The sequence below is a fragment of the Ranitomeya imitator genome, chromosome 2 (genome assembly GCF_032444005.1).
Source record: "Ranitomeya imitator isolate aRanImi1 chromosome 2, aRanImi1.pri, whole genome shotgun sequence".
Classification (NCBI taxonomy): Eukaryota; Metazoa; Chordata; class Amphibia; order Anura; family Dendrobatidae; genus Ranitomeya; species Ranitomeya imitator.
Genome location: NC_091283.1, coordinates 143,860,397 through 143,873,420, shown reverse-complemented (window position 1 = coordinate 143,873,420; position 13,024 = coordinate 143,860,397). Strand labels below are relative to the sequence as shown.

The 13,024-nt window shown below is 46.3% G+C and overlaps 1 protein-coding gene across 2 annotated transcripts in view; it reads left to right on the top strand.

Moving 5' to 3' along the window:
• The window catches only part of STARD8 (StAR related lipid transfer domain containing 8), a 236,750-nt gene that overhangs the window by 88,748 nt on the left and 134,978 nt on the right, over window positions 1–13,024 (top strand). The window contains exon 1 of one of the 2 annotated variants that reach the window (XM_069747335.1): window positions 3,860–4,102. The exons of the other annotated variant lie outside the window; for it this stretch is intronic. Within the exon in view, the coding sequence (XP_069603436.1) occupies window positions 3,991–4,102 (112 nt within the window). The 5' untranslated portion in view covers window positions 3,860–3,990. Of the gene's footprint in view, window positions 1–3,859; window positions 4,103–13,024 lie in introns of those variants that run through there. 2 annotated transcript variants of the gene reach the window in all.

The following is a 13,024-nucleotide window of genomic DNA, read 5'->3' as shown; positions in this document are numbered from 1 at the left end:
AAGATTTACTACAAGACCAATATTTCTAATGATACCCGTGGCCTGCTGGGGTAAGTGACGGAGTCAGCAACTTTGTGCTCCATCACAAATCTTAACAGTATGAGTGTCTTGACAACATCGATTCTGCTAACAACGTAGCAGACAAGGCGGCCCATGACCAAACAGGCCCTTCTGGCATTTGCCAGAATTGCCAGATGGCTGGTCCGGCCTTGCTGCCAGGTGCCCACATACGGTGCCTGGGTGACAGTCAGGCTTGCCCACTGCTGTACATGTACATATTTGCTGTATGGTATATTATATAATATGACAGTGCCAAGAGCAGAGATACCAAATGTGTATCGGGCACGGTTACTGATTGCACAGCGTACCAGAACCGTCCACAGGTTATGCCCGTAGATGAGTAATCCGCAGTCTGGACTAAAGAGAATTTTTTTTTCTTTTTTGTCCTGTTTCACAAGTGTGTTGTTTGCACTCACTCTGGTAGATTGATCTTCACAGCTGTTGCTTGTACAACACTACGGGTTCTCTGGGGGGATTTGTTCTGTGGACTTCTCCTCCCCCACCTCTTATTTTTGACAACCCCATGTGTATGTGAACTGAAGTGTCTGAGAAAAGGGGGGATTTTGGGGAGGGGCAGAAGCCAAATGCAGAAGTGACAGCTGGGAGCTCATAATGATGACTGGATCACATGAAGTCTGCTGTGAAATGCTGAGGACATTCATAGATACTGTAGATAAAGATAGACCCAAGAGGAAGCGAAAGTGGGAAGGCAGGGTCGGAGACAATGGCGTACCGTGCAGGGTCACATGAAAATCCGGACATAAAACTATTGTGTACATTCACCTACGGGACATTCGCCATCATACAGTTCTGAGCGATTGTGGCAGATGTTCTGTGTTATCTGATGCTAAACATTAACAACACATGGGTGAGATCTCTTGGACTGAGACATGACGAATCTGGAGGACACTGCATTATGTTGCAAAAAGAGGCCACTGTTATCAGCACATACCGTTATCATGAAGGGATGAACTAATTTTTCGCTTCAATGTCTAACTAGTTGGTACATGTCATTGTAACATCCACATGAATGCCAGGACTGAAGGCCTCAAAGAAGAACATTGTCCTGTGGCCTCCACTGCTTGCCTTCTTCCCACTGGTGGACACAGACAGAAAAGGGTCCCCACCCAAGAACAGTATATTGTTCCTTTGCAGTCCAATTGCATATCATAATGCACAATTCCCCATGCTTTGGAGGTGATAATGGCCCCTTTCCTTTTGGGCCCCTGTGTGGCTGCACAGGTTCCACCAATGATATGTCCGTCCCTGCTTCTTCCCTCAGCGCATCCTGGTGCCATCTCTTCCCCAGGTCAGTGATGCACACGCACCCAACTAGCCACATAATGTGAAAGAAAATGAGCATCATCCGACCAGGACACTTTCTCTCTTCACTCCACCGTCCAGCTCTAATGCTCATTCATATAGGCATTCTTGGTGGTAGACCTTGGTCTCCATGGACATAGTGACCAGTCTGCCGCCATGCATCCCTATTTGTGGTGAATTGTTCTCCATCATAGCCAACTTTGACTTTTTCAGAAATGTGCGGTATAGTAGCTCTTCTGCGGGATCAGGCCAAATGGGCTAGCCTTTTATGAGATTTGTATGCCCATGACCCTGTCAATGGTTCACTTGTTCTTTTTTGGAACACTTTTAGTGGTTGGCAACCCTTGTATGCTTGGAACATCCTAAAAGACCTGCCATTTTGGAGATACTGTGCCCAGTACAGTCGTGCTTTCTTGTGACATTGCTAAGAATTAATTTCATTACAGTTTATTACTGCTATTATTACGTGAAATGTATGTTGCTTTTAGCTTTATCTGTTTCAGAAAGGTGATTCTTCCAGATGTAGGTCCCAGTGGCTTCACGTACTGTCCTATGTGTGTGATGGGGGCGGCTGACGACCTCATTACAATAGGTTAGCCAGCCCCCTTCTCTGCAATTGTTGGGGCCATGAGACGGACGGCAGTGGTTTAGCTGCTAAAATGAGCAGTCAGACACCACACACATGTAATGTTAGTCAAGTGCTATTTATCAGCGATATTTATTGCTAATGATAATGATTGTTAATGATAAGTTTTAAAATGTCCTTGAAGGGTTATTCCCTACTCGGCCTTCCATGGCAGAAGTGGGGTTATGAAAACAGCCAAGCACAGCTGCGCTGCTCTGTTTGCATTGCTTCTATAGAAATGACCGGGAATTACTGAAACAGTCCTGCAAAGCGAGCTACACTGTTGGTATAACTCCTGAGTTGTGGAGATAGCGGCGCTCGCTTTGCTACACTCTTGGCGCAACTCCCATTCGTTTCTATGGAGGTTACGTAAACAACACAATCTCACTCGGCTGATTCAGTAACTCCATTTCAGGGGTTGTTCCCCTTGCTTAAGGCAGAGATGGGAGTAACCCTTTAAATGGAATCTGTCAGCAGGTTTTTGCAATGTAATCTGAGGATAGCATGAGGTAGGGATTAAAACACAGATTTCAATGATGTGTCACTTATCAGGCTGTGCATTATTGTTTACTTACACTGGAGATTTTATTACCTAGTGATTATCATTGTCCAGACTCTATGGCAAGTGCATGTTAGTCTGGCTCCACCCCTCACTGTCAATAGCCAATGTACATACAGAGCCCGGTGTGGGCGGGGTTAGCTTTCTCAGCTCTGCTCCATTGCTGAATCTAAGAACTCTGTGTCAGAATGGCTGCACCTAGTAATCTAAGTGATACATCGTTGGATTCAGGATCTCTTTATCTACATCATGCAGATCTCAGATAAGGTAGCAAAAACCTGTTAACAGATTCTCTTTAATTTCAGGGCACTGTACATATGAAAAAAGGTTCAAAGTGCATAAAATGAGAATAGTGAACATACAGTACATATGCAACATAAGGTAGTAAGAAAATGCAATAATCATAACTCAATGATTCACCCTCTAGTCCACGGGAAAAGGGAAAAGAGAATGACCTGGCCTGTGAGGGCTTAGAGTCTACAGGGAAGAGAAAGGTACATGGGGGTAAATGGTTCTGTAGAGGCAGCAGGGTTAGTTCAGGTTGTAAGCTTTCCTGAAGAGATGGGTTCTCAAGTTGCTTTTCAGGGTTGTGAAGGTGGGGACAGTCCGATAGTTTGGGGTGGCGAATACCAGAGTATGAGGGTGCACGGGAGAAATCTTGGAGACGGTTGTGTGATGACCATACAAGAAAAGAGCAGAGAAGGAGATCCTGTGAGGAACAGAGATTCCGAGTGAGGAGGTAGAGAAAGAGTTAGTCATAGACGATGATTCTAAAAAGCTTTTAATAGATTCCCTTTTTTCCTTCCTTTTTTTTCTTTTCTACAAAAAAAGTAAACTGCTGTACATGTACTGGCGTCGGTAATGGGAAATGACTGCTACTATAGACCAGAGCACCAAGGTAGCGTTCACACCCAGGACCTGGCCAAAAGGTGTCTCTACACATGAGAAGAAGACCCCAGGACTATAAATGGCACATGGAAGGTGGGGGATCGACTACAGATTCTGCATTGGGGCGCAGGAGCTTCAAGTTACAGGCAAATGTTAGGTTACAGTAGGGGGAAGGTCCTTATAGTAAACTTTATTTGGTGGGGTGGAGGTATGGCAGGCATTCAGGGCATGCTGCTGTAGCAGGAGGGGAGCACACTGCATGTATGTGAGGGCCCTGGCATAGTCAGGGCACTGCTATACATACACGCGGAGCCTATAAATAGGCGCTCCTGCCCTCCAGGCCCTGCAGACAGACACGTAACCCTCACATACAATCCCTGCTCACCACACTAAGGCTGTGTCACAGTTTCCATGCAGCTTCCAGCTCCTGAGCTCTGGATGGAGGCTGCTGGTGGGTTCTGCGCCTCTCAGGGGCTCCTCCTCACATTGCTTGGACTTGGATTTTAGGGGCCATTGTGAGGAGACAAGCTGCAGAATGGCTGAGGGGACACAGGAGAAGAGCAGGATGTACAGAGAGCACCTCAGAGACAGAGCATCCAAGACTTGGAGACGGCTGAAGAAAAGAATCTCTGCCCCGTTAGACCCAGGTGGGTGACGGCATATTTGGCGCATAGTGTGGGTATATGGTCCTTAGTCAATTTCGGTCATGTATCCTAGCATCTATCTTAATTTGGCACAGTATAGACTTAACCGTGAGACTTGTGTCTCTTACTTATGGTGCATTTACAATGGCTCCTTGTAGCCGTTAAACGACCGCCAGTCGGCTACATGGTAACATGATCGATGACCATTTAATTGCCTATTTCAGAAACACTGACCGATTCTTCATAAGATCATTGTTCTCGGCAGCACATTGTCTAGTTTATTCAAGATGCCGTGCTGCCGAGCATGATAATCTTTAAGCAAGTTTAAAAATTATTTTTTTTCCTACCGATAAGTGTTTTACATATTTCTTGGATAATTGTCAGCCCATTTAGGCAGGCCAGTCACTGAGAAACAAGCATGTCTAAGAACGCTTGTTCCCCATTATCACCCAGTGTAAACGCACCATTAGAAAGGCACGCGCTTATTTACATGGAGTAATGTTCAGAACACATTGTGTGGGCTCTGTAGTGATAACATTCTGGTGTAATAGCACAAATTGCATTAACAAAAATTTGCACATAAAATGATTCTTGTCAACTATTCGGTAGTTATAAGATTTCTTTTGTATACAGTTATACTCTACTTTTCAATAAAATGCAGTTGTATTTGTGATCCTAATGTGAGAAAAAAAAACAAGAGTGGAACAATCAGAGGAAAAGTATAATAGAAACAGGTCACCACTTCTGTATTTATCACCCACTCCTGGTTTTGGCTTACAAATACTGATGTAAAATACTGACCAAATACTGAACGTGTGAGCGTGGCCTAAGGGTGAGATTATCATGTGGCTGGGGTTGCGTCCTGATGTTGCCCATCACTTAAAAGGAGCTAATCAGGTCAGCCTGACAGGCTCTCTATAACTCTACCAGCCATGAGTTAGGATTAATTCAGTGGTGCATTTCACTAATACGACTCAAGAGGGCTCTCTTTGTCATTACATTACAGGGGGGCTCTATATATCAACAAAGGACTGGTGCAAAAAGACCACAAACTGAGTATAATCCAAAATATAGTATCTTTATTGTACATATAAAATAAATACAATGAAAGCTAAAACTGCTGGACACCAAGTCATAGGGACCGGATACATCCTCACACAATAGCAGCCTTAGATATATATATAAAACGGCACATACCCCCAAAACCAAACACTAACCGCAAAGAATAGCTAAGTTAGATATATTTTTCACTAACCATAGAATATGGGTAGAAAATCTCAAGCAAGCGGTAATCCAAACTAAATTAAAGTACAGAGAATAAAGTGCTAGTGCCTATCATATACTCCAAATAGAACCGCTGCACCACATAACAAGAAGGTTTTAGGAGAAATGCGACATGTTTTACAAATAAAACAGGTTGATGTGCCGGTGGAACCCAGTCCCCGCCGCCCCAACGTACGTTTCGTCAAGACTTCCTCAGGAGGAAGAAAACCTTCTTGTTATGTAGTGCAGCAGTTCTATTTGGAGTACATGATAGGCACTAGCACTTTATTCTCTGTACTTTAATTTAGTTTGGATTACCGCTTGCTTGAGATTATCCACCCATATTCTATGGTTAATGAAAAATCTATCTAACTTAGCTATTCTTTGCGGTTAGTGTTTGGTTTTGGGGGTATGTGCCTTTTTATATATATTTCTAAGGCTGCTATTGTGTGAAGATGTATTCGTTCCCTATGACATGGTGTCCAGCAGTTTTAGATTTCATTGTATTTATTTTATATGTACAAGAAAGATACTATATTTTGGATTTTACTCAGTTTGTGGTCTTTTTGCACCAGTCCTTTGTTGATATTGAGTAGGTTTTGAGTTATATGTCCTTCATCTAATTTTGGGATAAATCTCTGAGTGTTAATATAGGGGGGCTCTATATGTAATTTCACTAACAATTGTCAATGTCATTATCACATACCTCGAGTGTCAGTGGGAGTGTTCTCTACCTCACATGTCAGAATCATTGTCCCGTACTCCGAGTCAGCGGCATTATTCTCTACCACAAGTATCAGCATCATTTCCCAGTACTGCGAGTGTGAGCATCATTGTCCCGTACCCCAAGTGTCAGCATCATTGTCCCGTACCCCAAGTGTCAGTGTCATTGTCCCGTACCCCGAGTGTCAGCGTCATTGTCCCATACCTCAAGTGTTAGCGGCATTATTCTCTACCCCATGTGTCAGCGTCATTTTCCCATACCCCAAGTGTCAGTGTCATTGTCCCGTACCTTGAGTGTCAGCGACATTATTCTCTACCCCAGGTGTCAGCATCATTGTCCTGTACCCCAAGTGTCAGCGGCATTATTCTCTACCACAAGTGTCAGCGTCATTATCCCGTACCCTGAGTGTCAGGGTCAGCATCCGAGGATATACAGTACTAGCTATTGAACCCATTCTACGCCCGGGTGGCGAGCATTTATATTGGTATATGGTCTCCATCCTGGTATGTGCTGCTCCATCCTGCGTCCCCATCCTGTCATGTGCTGCTCCATCCTGCGTCCCCATCCTGTCATGTGCTGCTCCATCCTGCGCCCCCATTCTGTCATGTGCTGCCCCATCCTGCATCCCCATCCTGTCATGTGCTGCTCCCATCCTGCGCCCCCGTTCTGTCATGTGCTGCTCCCATCCTGCGCCCCCGTTCTGTCATGTGCTGCTCCCATCCTGCGCCTCCATTCTGTCATTTGCTGCTCCCATCCTGTCATGTGCTGCTCCCATCCTGCGCCCCCATTCTGTCATGTGCTGCTCCCATCCTGCGCCCCCGTTCTGTCATGTGCTGCTCCCATCCTGCTCCCCTGTTCGGTCATGTGCTGCTCCCATCCTGCGCCCGTTCTGTCATGTGCTGCTGCCATCCTGCGCCCGTTCTGTCATGTGCTGCTGCCATCCTGCGCCCGTTCTGTCATGTGCTGCTGCCATCCTGCGCCCGTTCTGTCATGTGCTGCTGCCATCCTGCGCCCGTTCTGTCATGTGCTGCTGCCATCCTGCGCCCGTTCTGTCATGTGCTGCTACCATCCTGCCCCCGTTCTGTCATGTGCTGCTCCCATCCTGCGCCACCATTGTATTATATGCCCCCCATAAGACGCTCCAGTGTGTATGCCCCCGTATGCTGCTGCCATATATAAAAAAAAAAATACCTTACTCACCTATCGTCCGGCTCCACTGCAGGTGTGTCTTCAATAAAATGGCGCCGGAAAGCGTGGACTGCGCAGGCGCCGATTCCGGCAGCAGGAATCGGCGCCTGCGCAGTCCGCGCTTTCCGGCGCCATTTTCTTGAAGACACACCTGCAGTGGAGCCGGAGTGTCTTCAAGAAAATGGCGCCGGAAAGCGCGGACTGCGCAGGCGCCGATTCCGGCAGCAGGAATCGGCACCTGCGCAGTCCGCGCTTTCCGGCGCCATTTTCTTGAAGACACACTCCGGCTCCTCTGCCTGTGACTGGTAAGTCAGAGGGCGGCGCCAGCGCGCATTAAGCGCGTCATCGCGCCCTCTGAACTGTCACAGCAGAGGAGCCGGGAGACGGAGCCGCACGCAGCGCTGGAACGGAGAAAGGTGAATATACTTACCCTCCTGGCGGTCCCTGACTCTCCGGTGGAGATCGCGGTATGCGTTCAGTGCTTACGCATACCGCGATCTCCTGGCAGCGTCACTCTGCGGGGGCCAGACTGCGCCAGCGCTTGCGCCTGCGCAGTCTATAAAGGCTTCGAACAGAGTGACGCTCCCAGCGTTATATTATAGATGTGATCCCACTAGAGAGGGGCTCTATTTGTGATTATACTACAGGTCATACCTTGAGCGCTACATGTGACCCAAGCCTAAGACCCCCACATACACATTAGAGTCTTAGACTAATTTCGGCTGAACCCGCAGATATCAGCTGGGCTAAGACTAGCGATTTTCGCTAAAATGCTCCTGCGATATCAAGGACCACATGAGAACTGGGACTGTTTTGGAGAGCCTATTGGCTCAACTTAATTCTGCTCAATATTTACTCGCAGATGACATTCTTCTCCATTTCCTCAATTAGGCTACGTTCACATTTGCGTTGTGCGCCGCTGCGTCGGCGACGCAACGCACAACGCAAATAAAAACGCACCAAAACGCATGCAAAAACGCACGCAAAAACGCTGCGTTTTGCGACGCATGCATCCTTTTTTGCTGAAATTTGGACGCAAGAAAAATGCAACTTGTTGCGTTTTCTGCGCCCGACGCTTGCGGCCAAAAAAATGCATGCATCGCACAATGCAGCACAACGCATGTCCATGCGTCCCCTATGTTAAATATAGGGGCGCATGACGCATGCGTCGCCGCTGCGTTGCCCGACGCAAACACGCAAAACGCTAATGTGAACGTAGCCTTAGTTATCACAGTAGCCATAACTGTAGCAGTAATGTGACACCCCAGGGTCCTGGTCCTCACAGTGGCATTGCTTTCCTCAAGGGGAGAGTGATGTCACGCTTGGAAGCAAAGGAAGATCTCTTTCACCAGGTAAACACAAAGCACACAACATATTCGCACTCCAGACCAGAAGGGGGAGCTCTGAACCTGGTTTTCAGGGGAACTTCCCTAGATATATATTCTGGCTGGAGGGGAAGTGAGTAAATAGTCTGTCAGGAGGACAGAGAAGAGACCAGTCAGACAGTAAGTGTTGGAAGGACTGAAGGGGCCGTGCAGCCAGAGTTGCTGCAGCTCCTGGGGAAAGAGAAGAACAGTGTTTAGTGAGCATGTAGGAGAACGAAGCACAGGAGAGACACCAAGGGAGCAGAGCAGCATTTGGGCTACCTCCCTGGCTGAGCACAGATTCTGGTAGCCGGAAGACCAAGGTTGTGTCGGACTCTAGGAGGCATAGCAGAAACCGTCAGGACAGCTGGATTACACATCACCTATCTGCCCTAATACCCAGGAGGCACAGTGGCACATAGAGCCCGGATCATGATAGAGACCCTATAAAAAGGCTCGAGCCACCTGTCATACGGGTTTGTGTCCTAACCTTCATGAAGGACAGAGAGAATTGTGAGGACCTTGCCAGAAGCCAAAGGCAGTAAGAGATTACAACATCACCGCGTTAATAGGAAGGCTTCTAGCTCCACCTGGTAAAGGGGATTCTGAATTTGCTTCCAAGCCAGCCGGGCCCTGCCTGTACCTGTGATCTGGTGCCCTTGACTATGGTTGCCTGAAGTCTTCAGTAAATCAGGTAAAGAGACTGCAAACCTGTGTCCTCCGTTCTTTACTGCTCCATTCACCATCCTCATCTATACACCAGGAGCCCTGGGGACCTACTTCACCTGTGGGAAGTTATATTATCTAGCAGCCATAACATCCCCCCAGAGGACCCCATTAAGCAGCGTTGGTCCCCACTGACCGAATACCACAGGTGGCGTCACGAACACAAACTTTATTTCAAATTCCCTTTAAAGACCTTTCCCCCTTTAATTGGTCTCCCAGGGCCACGGACCGGGTCGCAGCCACCGTGACATCCCCTTTAAGTACCAGACCCGGTACCGAGTACCCCACGGCCCTGGCGGGCGACTCAGTAATCACTACACAACCCCACTCCTTGCTATCCCCCTGCTGATACTCATATATCATGGTCCTCTTTTAAGATTAGCAGTGCACCACTCACGATTCATTGGTGAACTGTAGCCAGGAGCAGGGAGCAGACAGAAGGGTCACAACATTGTTGACCTGCGAAGCTGCCAGCATTGCAATGCACTGCTGCTTAGCTACATTTGATTTCCAGTCTTTAGGCTGTTTAAGTCCAAAGACCGAAAAGAGACAGCTAAAGGGCCAAATGTGGTCGATGGTCACAGATATTCCCATTTGTGTCTTAGCCAGGATATGGTCCATACAAACACCTCAGTAGGGATTAATGGTCTTTTTCAGTCCCTATTGACAAGACTTATGCATAGCACTCAACCATCCCGGATTTGTGGGGTAGTTCTGTTATCCCAGCAGGGCTGTGTCCCGACATCCACTTGGGTTTTCTCTGTGATGTCTTCAGTAGCTTCTTCTCAGAGGTGGGAGTGGGGCCAGCAACTCAGCTTTACACACACTTACATTAAATTAAATAAACAATTATTTTCTGTGATCTGGTCTCTCTGGGAATGAAACCCACAACCTGTATCACTGCAGACAGCAGCTAAAGGTATGACCACAGCCTACACTGACAAAGATGGGAGAATTTTCTATACTTGAATATACTTTGCATTGCAGGCTCTGAACCCACAGGCAGATAATACTGACACCCAGAGATGCATCTGTATTTAGCAGTGCATTTCTATGTCCCTGTATTCTAGACGTAAAGTAAAACTAACATTTTTTTCTTCCTATAGAATTACTAGAAAATAATGTAATTTTAACTGCTCTTCTTTTAAAAATAAAAACTAAACATCACAGATCAGTGAATAATCATAATAACCCATACAATAGAGTGATCAGATTATTTAAGGTCATCAGTAAATGCGATAAAAAAATGGTGTGATTGATTTTTTTTTTAACGTTAAAAACATAAAAAAATCAATAAAAATGTATGGCTGAGGCCGTGTGTTCACACGTAGTGTAAATGCTTTTCAAAGATGTTCTATACTATAAAAAACACATTAAAAGCGCTGCTTCACATCTGCACCAAGAATGCATCAGATAAAGGGGAAAAGGCAGAAAAGAGAAGATTGTTATTGTGTAGTTTGGTGCGGACGCCTGCAGAAAAGAGAAAACACATTATTTACACTATGTGTTAATACCTTACAGACACAAAAAAGCCGGATGTCATATAATGAAACTTATGTAAAAATTATAAAAATGTGAAAAAAGTTCTGGCTGTTATGAGCAGGACGCACAGATGATGTAGGGCTAATCAAGAGCTGCATAGGGGACACTGGAAGGCAAGAGATTCGCAGTGAGACCAGCCGCTAGGTACCACTGTCCTGGACTCTGGACCAGACTCCTGTGAATCGATCTGTCATCTCTAGTCCCAACCATTCCAGATACAGCAAACAGTCCCGGATTTGGGTCTATGCAGTCCAGGGCATCTGCTGAATGTCCCTCAGTGTCACCGCCCCTCTGACATCTTCTCGTGCCAGGGGAGAAAGAAATGGTAAATGGGCTTAGCTAGGCACATGGTCAAAATTTGCTCCGCGCTCCGCATTTTCCCTATTACTATTCTACTTAATTTTGGAAGTATTTCTATGTTGAAAGACAGTGGGCCTCCCAGACCATGTCTATATTGTATATGTTAGAAACGTGGACATTCAAATAAACTGTATGCTAACTTATAGCACCCCTTTAGGTTTACCCTTCTTAATGGGCCCATGTAAAGAGCATGTCCCTAGTTGTCAGAAGAAATAATGGCACCGGCAGCAATTTTCATGGAAAATAGTTACTTGCTTTTGTCCAGTCTTGGTTTAAAGAACATAATAACCAGGTTTAATGGTCATTAGATCTCAGGCCAAACGATATGCGGAAACATTTCTCCCTGCTAACGCTAGGAGGCGCTTACACCCTTTACGTACGTCAAAACTTCTTCAAAAAGCTGAATCTTGTAAGTTTCATATTTTCTTCATTAGAAGATGGCAGGGAGGTTTTATGTGAACTGTGACATCTGTTTAGAATGAAATAAATGCCTGTTTGGATGTGGGGCAGCTGTATATGGGGACGGAGAACAGGTGTCAGAGCCGTGGAGCTTAATATTACAGAATGTGTATAACACCCGCTCCATGCCCCCTCGGCTGAGGTCCTGAATAGTCCCCATGTAACAATCAATTAGTATCATATCCACAATGTCTATTAGCTTTAGTATGAGATGGATCTGTCCCATGACGGACGCCAGCAGTGTTCTGTTAGTGTTCTGTTAGATGGATTTTCAAAAAACGCTTTTGTGCGCCTCTCCCCAGCTGCTGAAGCCAATCCAATGTTAAGAAGCAGACCCCGGCATCCCTTTTCTGGAGGTCTCACATCATAATTCACATTAAATACATCAAGTCTATCAGCAAATTTCACTTTTTGACATTTTTGTAAATGTGACACTAGGAAGTGCAACCATTTTTGGTGTTAATTTAGGCCTAAAGGGGGTTACCCATTCCTTGCTTGATTTCTATGATATGCCATCATCTTATAATCAGTGGGTGCCCAGCTTCTGGGACCCCAGAAAAATGCTGATTATAAAGTCATGGCATATGATATTTGTGCAATAGATGAACTCATTTAAAGGGAATCTGTCAGGCACATTTAACTAGCCAGTCTGTTCCACTGTTACCGAGAAATCAGTGTTTGAATGAATATGCAAATGAGGCTGAAGTGCTTTAGGCAAGTGGAAGAACTTCCCAATTTTCTGCTCTTCCTATCTCCATTCCCCGCCCAGCTCTGCTTTCTGCTTGACTGTTAGCTTCTTTGCTGTCAGCAAAGGAATTGTCAAGCTGCAGAAGAGGGTGAGGATTGGCACACCAGACTCTGTGGTGGAGGGTGAGGATTGGTACACCAGACTAAGTGGTGGAGGGTGAGGATTGGCACACCAGACTCTGTGGTGGAGGGTGAGGATTGGTACACCAGACTAAGTGGTGGAGGGTGAGGATTGGCACACCAGACTCATTGGTGGAGGGTGATGACTGGCACACCAGACTCATTGGTGGAGGGAGATGACTGGCACACCAGACTCATTGGTGGAGGGTGATGATTAGCACACCAGACTCTGTCGTGAATGGTTAGGATTGGCACACCAGACTCAGTGGTGGAGGGTGAGGATTGGCACACCAGACTCAGTGGTGTAGCGTGAGGATTGGCACACAAGACTCATTGGTGGAGGGTGATGATTGGCACACCAGACTCAGTAGTGAATGGTTAGGATTGGCACACCAGACTCAGTGGTGGATAGTGAGGATTGGCACACCAGAC